This window comes from Spironucleus salmonicida, chromosome 1 (assembly GCF_000497125.1).
Source record: "Spironucleus salmonicida strain ATCC 50377 chromosome 1, whole genome shotgun sequence".
Classification (NCBI taxonomy): Eukaryota; Fornicata; order Diplomonadida; family Hexamitidae; genus Spironucleus; species Spironucleus salmonicida.
The window spans coordinates 1,842,611-1,862,145 of NC_090596.1; the positions used below are offsets into that span (position 1 = coordinate 1,842,611).

General features: G+C 25.1%; 12 protein-coding genes across 12 annotated transcripts; 7 read left to right on the forward strand and 5 right to left on the reverse strand. All coding sequences in view use genetic code 6, as the record gives it.

Annotated features, from left to right (window-relative positions):
• Positions 1 to 2: 2 nt before the first annotated feature.
• On the reverse strand, positions 3 to 3,170 carry SS50377_21271 (uncharacterized protein; the record flags this gene model as incomplete). The annotated part of the gene is made up of 1 exon (XM_067905208.1): positions 3 to 3,170. One exon carries the CDS (start codon positions 3,168 to 3,170, stop codon positions 3 to 5), a length of 3,168 nt encoding a protein of 1,055 aa, XP_067768690.1.
• A 286-nt stretch (positions 3,171 to 3,456) lies between these two features.
• On the reverse strand, positions 3,457 to 3,804 carry SS50377_21272 (uncharacterized protein; the record flags this gene model as incomplete). Its single annotated transcript, XM_067905209.1, has 1 exon — positions 3,457 to 3,804. One exon carries the CDS (start codon positions 3,802 to 3,804, stop codon positions 3,457 to 3,459), a length of 348 nt encoding a protein of 115 aa, XP_067768691.1.
• A 19-nt stretch (positions 3,805 to 3,823) lies between these two features.
• SS50377_21273 (uncharacterized protein) lies at positions 3,824 to 5,161 on the reverse strand (the record flags this gene model as incomplete). Its single annotated transcript, XM_067905210.1, has 1 exon — positions 3,824 to 5,161. The coding sequence occupies one exon, from the start codon at positions 5,159 to 5,161 to the stop codon at positions 3,824 to 3,826; it is 1,338 nt and encodes a 445-aa protein (XP_067768692.1).
• Positions 5,162 to 5,775: 614 nt separating this feature from the next.
• On the forward strand, positions 5,776 to 6,759 carry SS50377_21274 (uncharacterized protein; the record flags this gene model as incomplete). Its single annotated transcript, XM_067905211.1, has 1 exon — positions 5,776 to 6,759. The coding sequence occupies one exon, from the start codon at positions 5,776 to 5,778 to the stop codon at positions 6,757 to 6,759; it is 984 nt and encodes a 327-aa protein (XP_067768693.1).
• A 718-nt stretch (positions 6,760 to 7,477) lies between these two features.
• Positions 7,478 to 7,843, reverse strand: SS50377_21275 (uncharacterized protein; the record flags this gene model as incomplete). The annotated part of the gene is made up of 1 exon (XM_067905212.1): positions 7,478 to 7,843. One exon carries the CDS (start codon positions 7,841 to 7,843, stop codon positions 7,478 to 7,480), a length of 366 nt encoding a protein of 121 aa, XP_067768694.1.
• Positions 7,844 to 7,893: 50 nt separating this feature from the next.
• On the forward strand, positions 7,894 to 8,553 carry SS50377_21276 (uncharacterized protein; the record flags this gene model as incomplete). The annotated part of the gene is made up of 1 exon (XM_067905213.1): positions 7,894 to 8,553. One exon carries the CDS (start codon positions 7,894 to 7,896, stop codon positions 8,551 to 8,553), a length of 660 nt encoding a protein of 219 aa, XP_067768695.1.
• A 16-nt stretch (positions 8,554 to 8,569) lies between these two features.
• SS50377_21277 (uncharacterized protein) lies at positions 8,570 to 10,033 on the reverse strand (the record flags this gene model as incomplete). Its single annotated transcript, XM_067905214.1, has 1 exon — positions 8,570 to 10,033. One exon carries the CDS (start codon positions 10,031 to 10,033, stop codon positions 8,570 to 8,572), a length of 1,464 nt encoding a protein of 487 aa, XP_067768696.1.
• A 311-nt stretch (positions 10,034 to 10,344) lies between these two features.
• Positions 10,345 to 10,761, forward strand: SS50377_21278 (uncharacterized protein; the record flags this gene model as incomplete). The annotated part of the gene is made up of 1 exon (XM_067905215.1): positions 10,345 to 10,761. The coding sequence occupies one exon, from the start codon at positions 10,345 to 10,347 to the stop codon at positions 10,759 to 10,761; it is 417 nt and encodes a 138-aa protein (XP_067768697.1).
• A 5-nt stretch (positions 10,762 to 10,766) lies between these two features.
• Positions 10,767 to 12,014, forward strand: SS50377_21279 (uncharacterized protein; the record flags this gene model as incomplete). The annotated part of the gene is made up of 1 exon (XM_067905216.1): positions 10,767 to 12,014. The coding sequence occupies one exon, from the start codon at positions 10,767 to 10,769 to the stop codon at positions 12,012 to 12,014; it is 1,248 nt and encodes a 415-aa protein (XP_067768698.1).
• A 37-nt stretch (positions 12,015 to 12,051) lies between these two features.
• On the forward strand, positions 12,052 to 12,930 carry SS50377_21280 (uncharacterized protein; the record flags this gene model as incomplete). The annotated part of the gene is made up of 1 exon (XM_067905217.1): positions 12,052 to 12,930. One exon carries the CDS (start codon positions 12,052 to 12,054, stop codon positions 12,928 to 12,930), a length of 879 nt encoding a protein of 292 aa, XP_067768699.1.
• Positions 12,931 to 15,359: 2,429 nt separating this feature from the next.
• Positions 15,360 to 17,777, forward strand: SS50377_21281 (uncharacterized protein; the record flags this gene model as incomplete). Its single annotated transcript, XM_067905218.1, has 1 exon — positions 15,360 to 17,777. The coding sequence occupies one exon, from the start codon at positions 15,360 to 15,362 to the stop codon at positions 17,775 to 17,777; it is 2,418 nt and encodes an 805-aa protein (XP_067768700.1).
• A 52-nt stretch (positions 17,778 to 17,829) lies between these two features.
• Positions 17,830 to 19,374, forward strand: SS50377_21282 (uncharacterized protein; the record flags this gene model as incomplete). Its single annotated transcript, XM_067905219.1, has 1 exon — positions 17,830 to 19,374. The coding sequence occupies one exon, from the start codon at positions 17,830 to 17,832 to the stop codon at positions 19,372 to 19,374; it is 1,545 nt and encodes a 514-aa protein (XP_067768701.1).
• Positions 19,375 to 19,535: the final 161 nt, after the last annotated feature.

Genomic DNA, 19,535 nt, shown 5'->3' on the forward strand with positions numbered 1-19,535 from the left:
TTTCACTGTTAAATAAAATTTTTTCCAGCAAAAGAAAGCTCCTCAAAATTAGTCTATATAATATTCTAATTTTCAATAATAATTAATTTGATCTAAGCTAATAACTATTAATCAATATTTTACATTCCGCTAACTGCATTAATTAAAGAAATAACGCTCTTATTAACTAAAAATCCGCGCTAAATCATGATAATTAATGCTTATATAAACATCAAACCCTCAAATTAACTTAAATTAATTTGAGTTAATATTTTTTCACTTTCATCCACTAATTGTACACTAATGAAATAAGCTAATAGGAACACTGCAGAATCCCCATTGAAGATTAAATTATTAATAATAAATACCTAACTCGCAGCTTATTCAAATTAACGCGAAAGCTCAGTATTTTCTAAAATAATCAAAGTTGCTAGTTGCGCATCTAATGGAGCTGCATACTCGCAAACGGCTAATCTTTATGCAGTTAGTGTTATATTATTTTATATAATAGATTATTTGCACTCTGTAATTTCGTATAAAGGAAGCATGAATATGTTCGAGAACGAAACTTATTCAGATAGTTCTTCGGACACTTATATAAGATGAGCTTTGACTTAATCAAAATTAGAGAATGTTGAAAATATGCGAACAATTATATTAATCCGTTCTGAAATTAATTTCACGTTTTAGATTTCTTCATTAATACACTAGATACGCTCTGATCTTTCCAAATCCTCATATTCTAATTCATCTATCCAGTGAGCTATCGAGGATATTGCTAGCTTAATTAACTGTTGAACAGCAGTTAAAATTATATCTGTAAATAATGGTCCAATTGATTAATTTTCACCATTCCACTACAGTAGTTCCTCAACAAAATATGATAAAGATAACATTATTTTAGCTACTTCTTCACTACACCTAGAGATTTCAGGCTTTAAAATAGAAATTTAAATAAGGTTAGTAATATAAGCTAAAATGTTATCGACTGTAGAATTATTTATCTTCATGATTCTGGGAACTAAAAAACATACATTTGATATATCTGTAAATGAATATGTAGAGAAAACATTTTTCTATGCAAATGCAGATAAAATGGCCTATAAATGTTCTGCCATTCTTGTGGGTATAGATTTAATCAATTGTGCAATTGCCTAATAAACATTAGATTATTAAGATCTAATATGAGAATTGAAAGATGGCGAAGATTCAGCGCTTAATAATGAATTTTTATCTTCATTAAATAAAGGAGTTTATATAATATGGATGAAAATGAATATTATTTAGTTTAAATCTGAAGATTCAATATAATTTGAATAATCCTTAACGATAAGGCCTAATGCATTAATTAAAACATCCATAAACATGTGTATTTCATCAGATATTGGAGATTTTATTAGATTAACAAATGATACAACAACTTATTCTGATACTTCTTCAAACTCTAGATGATAGAAAGAAATAATTTTACTAGTTGCAGTTGTTAACGCTGAGAAATACTTAATTTATTATTAGCTCATTGACAAAGTGAGTTACATTTATAATTCTAAAAATTTAAAGACTATAGATTTTAATTAGTCTAAAATCTATTCTTTAAGTACTCGTGGATTAGATTTTTCCAGTAAATGACATATAATTTATATACACTAAGTTTACAGAATAATATTATTCGATAAATATAAAGTCTATATTACTTAAATTGATAAAGGTTAGAGCTTGAAAAATTATTGGGGTTTGACAATTTCTAGCAAAGTCGTTAATATTTAAACCGCACCAATGTGCGTAAGAGGTTACTAATTAACAAAAATACTTGGTAGTACCAATAAACATTCTGTAACCACCTACTCAATAACTTATACTTCATGTCTATAATAATTGATTAGATGTTTTATTGCTAATTCTGCTCTATAAACTATAATAGGCTGTGGAGTTTGAAGCTGTTTAAATAATTATGGAATTAAAGTAGGAATAACTTGATTGGCATTATATGATTAACAGCAAATAATAATATCAAGAATCATAATAATAGCATATGAATACTACCATTTCTCTTATTTTGATTTAGAAAATAACTAAAGACTTGGTAAAGCAATAGAAGCAAATTAACTACCAAATATTCTTAAAAGAGCGTCATAAACTACAGATCGAACCGAATTAGGGTCTTCCAAAGATTCAGGATCTTCTATAGATAAGTAATCGCTAACTTCTTCATCAGTAATAAGTAAAAATACAGGCAATAAGCTTTCAACGACCATTGTAACAATTTCTTAAAATTATTCAGGTGAAAATTCTATAAAAGACATATCACCAGAATCGGTAATACTAGCTAAATAATTTGCACCGATTTTGTACAAATCCTCATTTTAAGGACCAGATTACAGAAGAGCTTAAATTAGTTAAATTATAACAGGTAAGAACTAGCTTATGACCTCTGCGCATAAATCTAATAAATCAGAGAATATTTCTAATGCCTTCAGGAACTAGCGTCTGCATTCATCGATTTAGGAACTCATAAAATATAACTTTTATATCACCACGTCTAGTAGCTTTATCTAGAGGTCACCCGCAAGCATGTCATCAACTGAATTAACAAATTAGTTACTAATTAGCAAAGTCTGTATTGAACTGATTCCGTGAACAATTGAATCAAACTGATTGTCAGCCAGCGACCTCTCAATGAATTCGAGAATTTTTGGCATACCAAATTGGTTAAGCTTCTTGATATTAGCATTAGAAATAACAGATACAATATGGGCTGCCTCGACGCGCATAACGTCGTTTTATTAGAATGCAGCATCGACAAATTCTAATACAACTGGACAATTTGGAAGCATCAATGCAGCTATCTCACCAGCCACATCTCCCAAAGAGCGGGCAAGCGGTTATTGCGAAACTGCGAGCTTCTACAGCACAGCGACTATAAGCTGTTACTTTGCGTTTTCATCTACACGGTAAAATGCTGACTTTGGGCCTTGCATAGTGATTTCTTTGCGCAAGATAATAGAACAGAAGAATACAAGTTCGTCTAAAGAAGGATCCTGCTATTAGAATATTTAGATCATGTTTAAAATAAATGATTCAGGCTAGTCCTTAAGTAAATTAAAATATGCTTCAGATGCTTATGTCCTCAGTTATTAGTCGAAAGGCTATTAGATGGACTAAATAAGCTACGTAAACTGGGGTAAGTTCATAAATGAGCAAGAAGTGGAACATTAAAAGTTACTATTATATCAAACATAATATATAACTAGAAAACATTAAACGGAGAATATAAATTTTATTGAATATAAAATAATATGATTTTTGGTTAACAATATATTTTTAATTTAACATATTTTATTTTATAAATTAATTATTCACAAATTAGATATTATCTTGGTCTATAAGATATTTACGAATATTTTTCCCCATCCTGGAAGCGCTGGTATAGTACTAGCTGCGTGATCCTGCATCGCCTCGGGAATCTGCTGTGCTGTATCAGTCGCAGATGGTGGAGCAGTTTCTGACCTCGCTATTTTTTAACGACCTGGTGTAGAAAACTTATTACGATACTAACGTGTCACCCCGTCTTCTGCTCAATCTCGAGTTCACCAATTTCATGAACGCTTTCTTCAGCTTCCTTGAGTCGACAATCAAGTACATAGGGATTGCGTACCTGTCAAAGGACGCTTACCTAAATATTTACCTGTTCTTAGTTTTCATCATAAAAAGCAGCGAGACTATAAGCTAAAACGTTATCGCAGACCAGAAGTTCTTCCAAAAGCTTATCGTGTTTTTATAACCTTTCTCACACAAATAATATCTAAGTCTATAAAATATACACATAGTAAAAATAATATAAAAATCATTTAATCTCAAAGCCTGGATTATTCAATTCCATACAGCCTCCTTAACATGCATTTTCGCGTTCATTCAAACTCTAACTTGTCATCAGATATCTTACCATAAATTCACTTGAATTACTTTTTAAAATATCTGATAAATATATCTTAGATTTATTTTATGGTTTGATATTTTCATATATTTCATCGATAAATGCATCTTACGGAATCGGGATTTAGTCATAGATATCTAGTAATTACTAGAATACACCTTTAAATGCTAGGTTGATATCTTATTAGCTTAAGTATCCTTTTTAACTTTCAGCATCTAACACAGAGAAAACAAAATAACCAGCTCCAGTATTGCAAGGAAAAGTATGTGTTAAAGCATAATCCATATACCCACGGAAATCAAGTTAATCGTCATATGTTTATTCAATAAAATACCATGATTTAGCAAATACTTGGCTAGGGGGAAATGGTAAATTATTTATATTCTTAATTGGTAAGAGTCCTGTCGTAGGATCTGTTGCCATAGAAAATGCATTATACACGTTTTCAAAACACTAACGAGAAAACCATGGTGATTAAGAGTACGTACCGAACTACCTAGGCATAGGAAGTGTAGTGTTTTATGAGAGTGCAGCATGCAAATATGGTGAAATTAAAAGATTTTTAACAGATATTTTATTAGTTTTCTTAGGATCTAAGAAAAATTAAATTGACTTTACAGCATAACACATATACATAGCCTCCATAATATCATTGAATATATTACCAATAAATGATTTATAATTATCTTAAAGAAAATCTTACAAAGCTTATGAAGTAATATAACCAGGTTGTTCACAATATGGATCTATATTAAATCTTAATACTGCCGCATCTATAATATGTCTAATAGCCTGAACAAAATCATTTTTGAATATAGCCTTCTACTTTTTAGATAAAGTGGGATCAACTGTCGGCAATAAAGCAAAAAGTTCTACTGTTAGTAAATCTTCGAAAACTGGATTTAAGCTCATTAGCTTTTCCTTCAATATTAAATAAGTATCATAACCAAAAATTGCTCCTTGTGTATTTTTATGAATCAGCAGTTCAACTTCATCCGCATTGAGTGAGGTCAAATCTTTAACAAAAGAATCCATTGTATTAATTCTACAAATATTTATAAACTCTATTAGTTCATTAGATGGTTACTTGACATGCAGAGGCTAATAGAATTTTGGAATTTCAATTAAGTCTTACTTCTCAGTATCAACTAATGACAAATATTAAGTAATATGTTTACTATAATCTTCATCTGAGTTTATGGTAGCTTCCTTATTTTGTTTAATAAATTATAATAAGCAACTTTCCATTAATTTAGGCAAAGATATGAATTATATGAATTATATGAATTATATGAATTATATTATTTATATATTTTATTATAAATAAGTTATATAATAATTATTATATGCTAAATATATGATAAATAATTTTAATAATGCAAGGATTTTTATCTAATTTAGATCATGACTATATATAAACATTGTTATAGGATCCTACATTTTGCCTACTATTATATAAATTATGTTCTGATTAATGTCAAGAATTTTTAATTTCAATATTATTAACTTATTCATTTGATGAAACGAAATTATTAACCGAACTTGATAAAACATGTAATCATTTTTCCTAAAACTAGCTTCTAACATAATTTGGTATTATTAAAAATTTCCCAGACAAAGTTATAATAAACGTATTATTTCTTAAAAATTTAGATATTGCGTTATCTAATCCAACTCCTCCCAATATTCTTAATATTAACGATTAATGGTATGATAAATATGATGAATTTGCATAAATATAATTGTCCTAAGTATTTTTAAACGACAAAGACCCTTATAATATAAAAGAATTATTATAAATTGAACCACGAATATTTGCACTATCAGGATTAAGAGACTAATTAACAACCCTGTTTAGTAGAATGTTTTGCGCAATTTAACTAAGAAAGAAAGAATTTCTATTATTTATTCAAAAGTCTACTCCTGAAAATATATCAAGACATATTTAGGATTACAAATTTGATATTAGTTAGCTTTAGTTTTTACTATTTCTTGTATATATTGTTTAGTAACCTATGTAAACGTCAATTAGATTAAAATTAGTTGACTTTAAAATTATTTTCCCTTATGTGCATTTTTTATCAGTAATTTCATTATTATCATATAGAATTACACCACTTAAATTAGTTATTATTAATTTATCTGATGATATAACACTGTTATAATACTAATATGAAAAAATTTAATCAATCTATGATGAATTTTAATACAAAATACCTAAACATATTACAAAAAGGTGTCTTACTGTTGAATCAACAGGTAGAATTTATTGCTAACGTAATATAGATGATTCAATACCTAAATTATTAGATTTTTTCTGCGAACTTATTTATAGTTTACCACACATGTACGTATATGAATTAAGAAGAGATATTTTAAGAAAAAGTGGAATTAAAAGTCAACTTATATGTAAATTTATTTAAGAAAATTTAGTTCATGGGAGATAATTCCCTGTTGATTTAGTAAATCTAATTAATGTATGGGAAGAAAAGGATGTAGAAGAAGGAGATTAATTAACATGTAAATTAGAGTTTAAATTTAGAGATGATTATAAGTAGACTGATAGACTTAGTTACGTTCATATATTGAAATATTGTATAGATAAGAATTGTGCATTAATGTATAATGAACTTTATTATACTAAAATTATTAAATAAGCAGACGAGCTTATGGATTTATATAAAAGACCATAGACGAAGAAAATTATGGATAGGCGTGAAAAATTAGAAAATGTGCTCAATGAATAAAAATTGAATGATTCATTAAGATGGATTATCATTAAAAGTTAGTTTTTACAAGTAGTTTAAAATGAATTTGACTAATTTTGCAAAACATAAATAAAATGAGCTATTTTTGTTTAATTTTATAAGTTTATATACTAGAAATACCTATATATTATTATAAGTAAATTATAGATATTCTTTCTATTTGTAAAGATTTTTAAATTATAATCAAATAGAGATTCATAGTATAATTATTAGCATTTAATAGCTTAATGAGAAAAATAATATTTCATGTAAGAATACTAAATTATTATTTAAAATACATTTTATATGAAATAGTTATTTGAACTATAAGTTTCAATTGTATAAATTTTCATTAATTATTTTTATTATAAGTATTAATGCAAAATCATCAATGTTAACAACATAGATAAAGTTTATAAATATAAATAAAATTAAGTATTAAGTTTATAGTAAACATTACTTTATACTACCTTAATTGTGTTACACCATATTAAAGTTTCATAAATTAGCCCATTCCCAATTAAATTTGATTGTAACTGCTTATTATTTATTAGTTTATGTTTAATATATTTAATTAAGAAAATATTGTTAACTAAAATATTAAATTATAATTATATTAAAATTATAATTATTAATCACTCAAATTAAGAATAATTAATTTTATTCATAATTAATCAAAATTTTATTACCATTCAGCTGATAATAATCAATTTAATCTTAAAATATCTATTTTAATTATAAGTACAACCATCAATAAATCTATATTTCTATGGTAAACTAATCACATAATACTCATTATAAATACAAATTTAATACATCACTTCTCGTCAATTTTCTACTCTCTAGTTAAATCTACTTTCGAGTTCTCTTCTACATTGCGTAAAATAAACTTCTGCATTTAAAAAACGGATCCAGAAATATGAGTTATGTTACAACTAATTCCTAAAATTCGCTGTATATCACATAAAACTTGCATTTTAAGAGTTTCAAAATTGCGTTAAGCAAAACGCACGACAGAGAACTTCGGGTCTAGGAAAATAACGTAGGGCTTTTGCTACATTTCAAGAAAAATACCACCATTTGTGATAATAGAGTTTTAAAGCTTTAATAATAAATTTTGTGATGTGAGTGTATGATTGCAATCTAATTCAATATAAATGTAGCGATATTTATATCTGACCATTTTCAATACACATTATATTAAATTAGATATTATAATTTACTTAACAAAATATGAGGGCGGTGAATTAATAAAAGTATCCTATACCGCCAAAAGATATATCCAGTTATAGGTATTAATTATTGGAAGATAAATTTTAATTTGAGTAACTGAGAGAACCTAATGTGGTAGTGGAAGAACATGTTATTTAAATCTAGATTAAAGAATTGAAGCAACATAATTAAGAATTATAGAGTTAAATGTGTTAATTAGAGAAAATTAATGATATTTAAGAATAGTTTAATTCATAGTAAAGTATTGATATACTAAAGTATAAAAAATAAATTGCTGATTTATCACGGTAACTTTTAGAGTAAGAAATTACATCATAAAAAGTGGAAGCGGGGTTTTAAGCTTAAATTGAAATGTATAATGCCAAGTTAATTCATTAATAACATAAACTCATCGAAGAGGGGTAAAATCAAATTAAAATATATTAATTATTAGAATAAAATTAGAATCAAAAAATTGAGATATAAAGATTAAACATTCATATAAAAAATGATAGCCTCTATATAAATGATTTAACAGATACAAATTAAGTATTAACAGAATAATACTCCTAATAATAGATAAAATTTTAATGCTTTTAATAAAGTCATGATTAAAAATTAAGTACTATTAAAACAGAACTAGCTTAATTTTATGATGCAATGAGTAAAAATTCGTAGTGATTATACCTAGTTCACCTCATTCTTAGTGTAGTAATATATTTAGCTTTGCTTTAAAGACATCATACCCACAAGATATATACTCATTTATATTTAATAATTTAGTTTCTAGTAAAGAAATTAATTTTTACTCCTAGAATTAAATTGACGATACTTAATCAATAAAAGAATGTCGTAATTTTTATTCTGACATAAGATATTAAACAATTGAAACAGACCTAGGAACAAATAATTTTAGATCAACATCATAAAATAAATACAACTCCATTTATGTCTTCATAAAAAATTAAAGAAGATTATTTCGATCAATAATCTACTAATAAAGTGTGTACATTGGTTGATCAATTAATTGACTAAGCTGTTTTAATTTTCTGTACTCATTGTTTATAGAATCAAACTAAACTATTTAAAGCAGTTTCTATAGCTAAAGATCAATTTTATTAAAAGTATCTATAGCAGGTAATACATTAGGAAATTTATAATAGACATGATTCTTAACTATAAGTTATTAATCTTTAAACCAATTTGAATAATAATCTATATAAAATTTCAATGGTTGCTCTCCTAAAACTGTTGTAAAGTCCTTTACTTTATCTTAAATAGAAATACCTTCAACTACAAGAACAATTAGTTAGTCTTAAGATATAATGGGTATTGAGATAAATTATGTCATATTCGGACTTTATTCTTTTAATCTAAATATATTGCATTTTGATATGTTACTTCCATTTAAGATAAACTATTAAATTATTGCCCCATTACCTAATGATGGTAAAATTTAATGTAAAAGATAATCTGAATTTTTTATAATAAAATTTTATTTAAATTTCATATCATTATAAAAATCTAGGTAATCCTTACTGAATTTATTCGCAACGACTGCGTTTTAGGTCATAAAATAATAGTATAATATTTATATTGTATGTTACACATTATAGTGTGGACAAAGAAAATATTTTATTGTTTCATAGTTCTAATCTTTTCTAGATATACTGCTAGTTTCTATAATTTTATCAATATGCTCTTTTTTATATAAATGAAACCTGATGACTGGTATTTTAATTAGTTAGAACTATTACTATACAATATCAATAAAAAACTGTATATCTTATTGATTTTATATTTTTTTCTTAAGTTTATTATGTAATAATAATTCGTTTTAAAGGATATTATCATTTACTACTATAGCATTTATAAATAAATTCGGATTTTTGATAATACTACTAATCTCTTAATCAATACTAATCTTTAGAAGCTAAGAAATTCCAAGTTAAAAAGCAATAGTAAGCTGAATCATTTCAAAATAAGATTTTTCTAATAATAATAGGTTTATATTTTTAAACTAAAGCTGCATATTATAAAAAAATATTTATTAATGCGTATATTTTTATGAAAAATTATTTCGTATATCAGTTTTAAAGGAAACCTGTTTAAATTTTATTAAGAATGAATTTACTAAACGCGTATTTAAAATATAATCCATTTTTATTTTATTTAATATATAGTAAAGTATAATAAAAGTATTAGTATTAAATTTACACTTTATTTTTCACTTCTTTATCATTTATTGGGAAAAATTAACGAAAGATGTTATTAATGCCGTTTTGGGATTTTAATTGAATTCATTAGTTGTTTCTCACTCATATCTATATATATAGAACTGAGAATATTTATAACTGTACCTCTGTTAATCACTTCGATTTTTGATAAAATTGTAGTTTCAATTGTAGGTAATATTTTTCAATTATTTATTTATATATTTATAGATATATCACGTCCATTTTCATTTGAAAAATGAACACACCTTATACTTTTAGTCTTCTAAATAATTCGCGAGAATATTCCCCTTTTCCAGAAAATTCCTTCTCGGTTACATTATCATTAAATATTGATGAATGTTCTGATGACTATAATAGCAGTGAAATTTCTCAAGTTTCCTATATTTAAGATGATGTTAATAAAGTTTTGATTTCTAATAATGAGTAGTCGTAAACTGATGATTTATTGGTCATTACTGAAACAATTAAAGAATAGTCTGAAAATTCTTCATCAACATCTATTTCTACAACGTCATATACAGTTAAATCCTTTTCTGTCGCGTAATCTGCGATAGACACTCAGTTAGTTTTGAAGAAGGCTAAAACAGCTACACTAGAAAGCTTTTTAGATAATGGATTCTTAAAAGGTATTGCTAATATGTATAAAAAGTGATGATAATGTATATTATATTTATTATTATTAATATTATTATTAAGTAAATGACAGAGAGATTTATTAAGCAAGAATAAGTTTATTCCTCTGAGTAATACGATATGCATTATGCATATGATACAGATACAGGACGAATAGTATATTGGTATGATATTAAATAAAAACTTGAATCAATATTAACCTTATTCGAATAAAATTCTCATATTTATTCTAAAATATTACAATCTACATATATATCACCATCATATCCTGGAAATTATTTAAACATAATATTAAATAAGTAAAAATAGTACAAACTTTAATAAAATGTATTGATTAAATGGATTTTTAGTTTACATTAAGAGCTAATGTCAAAACCGATTTTAAATCCATCATTAGAGAATATATTTGTTAATACAAGAGATTCTAAAGCTTTCTTTTCATTAAATTCTTATATAAAGTCTCCTTTAATAGATTTTTAATAACCTTAAAGTGAATTTATATCACATACAGAATTTATAACCTTTTTGAATTAAATTTAGTAAGAGTAAATGAAGCCTTATGTATTAAAATGCGATCATAAAGTGAAAAGTTGCCTATACTGCAAATAGATATTAGTAGCTTATAAAATTATACTAGATAATTAATAAACTACACATGATTCATTTTAATAAATTTACGAGGCTGCTATTCAAGATATTCGTTTAAAAAGTTTATTTGCTATTATAAAAACACCTCACTGCTAGAATTGTTGTTTATTTAGTTATTATCTTAGTTCACCTAAATTTAATGAGTTAGTAGTTTAAAACACTTCAAGATTTTTATTTGGATGCACATTAGTGTAAATTTTTAACCACAACCAAATTATAAACTATGCACTTTTAAATGCCTTAATGTTACTTAAAATAAGGATTCCAATTACTGTTTTGTTTCCATTGTTCTTTGAAATGCCTAAATTAATTTCTACTTTTATATTAGAATTTTTTGATGGTTAACTTTGTTTCGAAAGTTTATAGATCAATCCATTATTCAGCTAAGAATTTATAGTTAATGATAGCATATGTATTCCAGTTTTAAGTTGTGAATATAAAAATAAGCGTTAAAATACTATGACTATAATATGGAATAATAACGGGAAAAAAGTTAATCAATATATTATGGTGGATGATTCTTTAGATACTGTTGCAGATGCATGCTTTATAGATTCACTTTTACCTGGTGTCTCTAAGATCGATATTTATCGTTGCTTGAAAGATAAAGGTAGTTGGCAGTGATATTGATTTATATATATTTATATATACTAATTTTTAAATGGATTAGTTGAGTGATTTGCAGATCACTAAAATTATCACTATTTTGTTGGATATATCTGGATCTTAAAATTAATTGCATATTGTGAAAACATTATCTGATGTATTATAATAAGTTTATTTACTGTCACCGTCCTAACTATAATAACTATCAGGAGCAGTATATGGTAAACCATAAATTTTTAAAATTTTAATAAAGCAGTCTCCAGAAATGTAGATTATATCTTTTAAAATAGTTTATGCGTTAATATAGACTTAGATTACTTGTGCAGATTTTGTATTAGGCAATTCTTAATTTATTGATGATCTTGTAACAATATTATTGGTAGATTTTTAAGCAGACAAGATTTAGTAATTTACAGGTGCTTAAGGCCCAGAATTTGGAACTTATATTGATGAAAATTATCATTTAAATCTTTCTGATTTAGGTTCTAAAATAAATGAAAGGCTTGATGCAGCTGGAGCAATTTTGGAAAGTGTTGCACGCCATAGTTCATAAGGGAGAAAAGTATTAGAAAAACGTATTGATGAAATCTTAAATGTATTAGTATGCTTTAAAACTATTGAAATATTTTTACCATTAAGAATTATGCATATTTTAAATATCTTGAATTATTTAGTTGTTTTTCTTAAATTAGGAATAACTTTTATTAATGATCATAATATGCTTATTATAATAAACTAGTTTTGTGAGAAACTTTTTTATAATAATCCTAGATCTTTAGACTTTTTAACAAATAAAGCGAAGGAAGTATTCCCAGAAAAGAGTACCTGCTATATTTTCGCAAAAGATGGAAAGCTTGTTCACAAAAATGATGATCTTTATACTGCAAAAATTAGCTTACTAAGTTTGGCAGAAAAATTGTACACCATGTAGTGATTTTCCGATTTAAATATATTATACATTAATTTTGAGTTATTACTAAGAATTTTAAGTTATTTTGTTATACTTATTAATTTTGCCATTTTCAAAAGATTTTAATTTACTCTTACATTAAGTATATTTATTTATTATAAAATACAAATCTACACTTACTTTGTAAATTTATCGTTCTAAAAAGAATTTAATTTGGTTAATTTATTCTATTTACAATATGCTATATTATGACTAAGAGTTACTTTTTGCAAATAAGTATCAAAATTCTCCAATATACATAAAAATCTATTTAAAAATTTTATTGTCTATTTATGAAAATTAAAGATGTATTCTGCCAATCTCAGCTTATGCAATATAATTGTACTAAATTTTCATCTCATTAAGATAATACAAGTACTTCTATGCACATACCGCACTTGTAAGAGATAGGATAAATGAAAACAAAGATAAAGATAACTTGGATCTCATTTATTCAACTCAAGCAAGTGGATACACACACACATAAATGGGAATTTACATCCTTTAGATGTAAAAATTTGCATGACACTTTAATAAAACTCAGTACCCCACTTTAACTTAGTATGTCATTACCGATAATATTTTTCTAAATTCCCCACCTAAAAATATTATTTTACCACAATATACTAGAATTCTGAGTAGTAATTAAGAACAGAATCATATTAGATAAAGCTGTTTAGCGCTACCGAACGGAATGCTATTTTGCTATAATTACATTTATACAGAAATTTCAACTGATACAACATAATTCCAGCTTTTAAACCTAAAAATTGGTATATTTATTCCAAATAGTTAACTCTGTAACGATATCTTTACTACACAAAGTATAATCTAATAGTTTGTTTCCTAGCTAGCAACTCCTTATCAGCATCTGTTAACGCACCAGAAGCGAAGATTTTTGAGATAAATTTAAATACGTTCCTAATTATTATCTAACAAATTGATAGTTTCTAGTCGATAACCGTAATCAAGTTTATCAGTTGCTGGGGGAAATTGCGAAATTGCGATTCGAGCGTTGCAATAGTGGAAAAGGACGTTTCTTTAAGTTGGAATTTAGGGGATATGCTGCTACGGAGTTTGATGGCAGAATTTGTAACGTGATAACACATTATTAGCATATATTCTACATAATAGCTTTTAATTGAATTAGATAAATGCAGATTTAAGCAAGGTGGGCCCTGCTGCAGTTATGGCGCATTAAAGCTTAGAGATGGTCTTTAGAGCAGCTTGGGTTTAGTCATAAACCTGAGATTTAAAGGCTTTGGTGCTTTTCTAAATTTGATAATAAAATTGCACTAGTCTCAATTGTTAAAGGGGAATCAAATTTTAGTTGATTTCTAAGGTAGTGAAAATTATAAGGAATTGGAAAACACTGATTTTGCAAAAATAAGGTGACAGGAAAAAATATATATCAAAATAATATCAATAATTTTTATTTGTTGTTGATCTAGTTTAAATTTTAAACTTATAAAATTTATAATAGTTTTAAGTATATACATCACAAATAATAGAGAAATCCTACATATTATTATTAACTAATAGATTTATTATTATATTAAGATAAATTAATAGAATTTATGCATATTATTATAGACAATAGGTGATGTAGTTTGTAGATATAATAAAGCTTTATTAAAATTTAACCAAAATTAGAATTAGATTAGTGAGTCACCATTAAGTCCACCACCCAAATTTGGATTTAGAGGTTTCTAAAAGGATTAGCTATTTTATAATTGTTCTTGCGAACTATAAAACACCTGAACTTTTCATAAATCAACAAATGTAAATGGGGGGGCTGAATCGTGATTTACTACTATGTATACAGAATGTTATTATCCTATATGCATCATTAAGAGCTTTGATAAATATACTATTTACTACTTTAAGTAAAATTTTGCAATGATACAGGCAAGCAACTAGTTTACTTATAAATTAATTATATTCTAACTGACAAAGTATCATGCTTAATCATAGAATTATTTTCATCAAAGAAATTGAAATATGATAACATAAAATAAATACAGTATAGCAAATAGTAATTATAACAGATTGCGTATAAAGACTTATAAAAAGTATTATTATATAATTATGTAAGATTTTTACGATTTGTTTAAATTAAAATAATTAATATATTACTTAATAATACAATCTTATATTTTTACTCGACTTTTATTTAATATTATATTAGTATAAAATATTTATATTTATTGAGTTTCAACGCCTCGAAGTATGAAATTAAAGTTTTGTATTTTAAATTCAAATAGCGAGTTGCTGTTTGAGATTTATGCTACTTTCACAGATAAATTTTTATAAATTAGTAGAGTTTCAGACTAATACAAAATTTCATATAGGATTCAAATAATTTAGTGCAAATAAATATTAATACTATTTAAGATTTTCATGTATTTTTAGTAATGTATTCATATAAAATGATATTTAACGATATTGAATTGAATAAATTTATTATTAATTACTAAGTTTATGAATGTGAAATTAAAAAATTTAATATTTCTGAACTATGGGCAAACATAGGAATTCTTATATTACATTTAGGTTATAATGTATGTTAGAGTTTATAAGAAGTTAAATTTACTCCATAAGCTACTAATTATTTCCATGTTAAAACAAATCTATTTCCTTCTTTTTAATTTTATGAACTGTAAACAGCTTCTGTACCTCTGTTAAGTTTATCTCCTTTAAATATTACTGTAATTTTATTAAAATATGCTTTGAAACTTACGGATGAATATAATTCAAGTTTTTTGGCATTTATTTATGGTCTATCTGCTAATTTTTTAACTTTAGCTGATAATAATTAATAATTAAGCAGCACTTAAATTAAAGATTTCATGTAATAAGCTGAAAATCTTTATTATAGATCTGATAAAAACGAAAATATAGTAATGCAAAAAGCGGATACTATATTTCACATTCCAATTCATTTTTTATTGGGTGTATCTATAGATTTCTTTAAATTTTTATGTATTCCCTCTTTTATTTTTAAAACGGAGTATTTTATTGTTCAAACGGTTTCTGAAGGAGATCAGCAATACATTAGTGACATTAAAAATGGAGTTTTAAGTAACAGTTCCAGATCTGGAAAATCTGTATCTTTGTTATCAACGTATTATTACTATTATTTTTCGCTAAGAAATACAACAATTTATATTTAGTGTGCAGATAAAAATTCATAACCAATTTATAATAATTCTAGTTTAAATTATTCAAAAGCTTTATCATTACTTTTTAATTCAGAAAATTATGTCCATGAAGATCTCAAATATTAATAAATCTAAGCGAATATTCGTGAAGAAATAGTTTAATTATATTAATTGAGCTAACAATTTATTTCATAAAAGATCTATTTATATAGTTATAATTAGCTATTTGTTAATAGTTCTTCTATAAATTTTTATTAGTTTTATTATAGATTTTAGAAAAATTTAGATAATTTTTTTAATTTTACTTTATTCAAAATTATAAATTATATAAACAAAACCAAAGATTCTTAAACTTATTTCGATAACATTAGTATTGATGAACATGAATAGATATTGAAATACACACTTGATCATTATATTTTTAACGCCCATATTATTTATCCAATAGAATCTACTTATAAATAATTGAAGTTAGATTTTTAGAATAATTAAAATATTTAACTTATTAATGTTAAGCAAATAGTATTTATCTTCAATGTATATTAAAACACTATTTTTTGCAATTATTTTGAATAGAAGTAGCTGATACTATTTGACAAAATTATTAATAAGTATATTCTAAAATTGGAAGGCTATGTCAACTGGTAGGATGAGTAGTATTTATATAGTTAGAATACCTTTAAGTTATAACTGAGAACTAAATAAAAATAGTCTTTATGTAATATAGTAATAAAATGTAACTAATTTATATTAACTACAAAGGAGGTTATATTAAAAGCAAGTCAAGATACCATAGTAAGCGCTAAAGATAATTAAGTTTTGGCTAAGACCCATGACGAATCTTGGAGCACTTAGGAAATATCAACGCTTTTAAATTTATTCCAGTAACTACTAAATATTTGTCCAGATTTTGCCGATAGCAATTTACTGTATGATATCCAAAATATTTTAGATTCTTTTAAGGTGGAACCAAATAACTTACAGTTCGCTATATACTTAGATAACATTATAAAAGTTTCCAAACAAAATAATACTACGTTATATAGCAAAAACACAATCGCGCTGATAGATTACATTGTGGGGTACATTCGTGAATTTATAGCTGACAACCAGTAGTCTTTATCAACGAAAACCAAAGCCGTGGTTGAAAGCTAGGCTTCCAAGGACATTCTCGATCGAGATGAGTCAGAAGCGTGGGAAAATAACAAAATGTCTTTTATATTTGCTCTTTTTGTGCAACTAGTTGTTTCCTATCCATATTTATAGAAATTTATACAATTATATATTCAAGCAGTATTGAATAAGTCTGAGTAAAATGATGTAAATAAATTTGTTTTATAGGGTAATAGCCATCTTTTATTACTAGTAGACGAAGTTTTGCATTAATAAAATATAATACGAGAAAAAAATCAAACTAATATTTTAAATAAGTATGAACAATATTTTAGATTAGATAATCTTTTAGATTATTTGTAGTTATTAGTTTAAAATTCACCATCAATAACACACTAAAGAAATTTAAAACGTAGCACTGATCACTATACTAATTTGATTACTGAGAATGGTAAGTTTCATGGTTTATTCTTATTCATATAGGAACTATATAATTTAAGATCGATAGTGTCTATATTTTGGAGAAATATCAGTCATTATTTATAGAATAAGAGATGACCAAACAGATTAAATTCTGATTACAAATCAATGTATATATTCTGGAACTGATATGTCCTTATTCAATTTTCTAAACATTAATAAGATTTAGTAACATTTTTATTCTAGTGGAACCTCTTTAGAGTATTAACATGGCAGAATTATTGGATTACCATATCCTCATGTTACATTATGCAAACAGTTAAATAGTAACTAGGAAATAATTATTGCACTAGCTACGGATGAGTTTTTATAAAGCTATTGTAGATCATTAGCATAAATTAATTATACTGATTACTATAATATTTAATGTCCTGAAAATTCGTTACCAAAATAACTTTATTTACCACTTATATCGCCATAATTATGGTTATGTCCAAATAAAAGAGAATAATCTGTGCAGTTATCTTTCAATTCTTTGACTAAACTAAAAATCAACAATCAATATTCATATTTTATAAATAAATAAAGTTGCTTTAATAAATATTTTGAAATTAAAAAAGTTAAAACAGCAATCTAATATCATATCAATCTTGAGGAATAGGTGAAATCGACTTTATTAACTACTTCTTCTGGGTATATTAATTTAAAATATATTGCAGTGTTTTATTATTTAGTATAACAGCAGTTCGATGAGTTAATTATTAATATCGATATTTTGAGTATAAAATAATTATTAGTTTAATAGAAGCTTCAATATTTGACAGAAATTAATGCTTTATTATTATTCTTGTATACAATTGTTAAAAATGAAAATGTTTTGTCTAAATTTAAATTGATCTTATAAGAATAAAAATTGTGTTCAATGTATTTTAGTATTGTCGGTAGCTTTATTTCATAGAGAGAATCAATGGATTTACTAAAAGAGGTATGCTAAGGCTCTAACTTTATATTATTACAATAACCTTTTGACGATTTTATTTATGAAAATACTAGTTTCAGTTAATTTTAATAAAATATTCGAGCTTATGGTGTTAATTATTCGAAACTAGTTTTTGAATCACTAAAGCAAACAAAATAGATAAAAACCTTAATTTGCGCTATCTCTATTGATAAATAGAAGTTTTTTTCTAAATTTTTAAAGATTGACTAAAAACACCCTGACTTTTTAGTTACTTTTCATGGGTTTGAGGGACTATAATAAATAAGCAATGTTTAAAATGGAGTTTATTATATTTCATATGCTTCTGGTAATCCAAGCGATGTTGGGTTACACGAAAAAACTAAAAATATTTCTAGGTCTATTATTTAAGTAGGACCAAATTAATCAGATATTTTGTTTTATTTTTCAGAAATTAATTTGAATTAGTAATTATTGCTTAAATAAGTAGAGGAACTAAATTAATTTTTGAATAGTCTTAATCAAAAGTAACAATAAATATTTCATTTATATAGTATATTTTATAATATATAATAATTGTTATTATATTCACTGTTGTGTAAAATAATTATTTACAATCTATATATATCCAAATTATACTTGTACTACTCTAGATTACTTAATATGTTTTTTAAATAATAATATTTATAAGTAATGAACATTAAAGTAATTTATATACTGTTTATTTTAAATAATTAGGATATAAAATATTTATCTACCTTTCTAACTAGAGTCTGACTTAGTGAATCAAAAATCATCTAGCTTATAGTTATGAAAATCTAATAAACTAATCTAATAGTGTTTATTATACATTATCTTATTACTGAAATTTGTAATACAGAATACGATATATTGCTGTAAATATCAATGTATTTATATTATTAATAATGCTATAAATA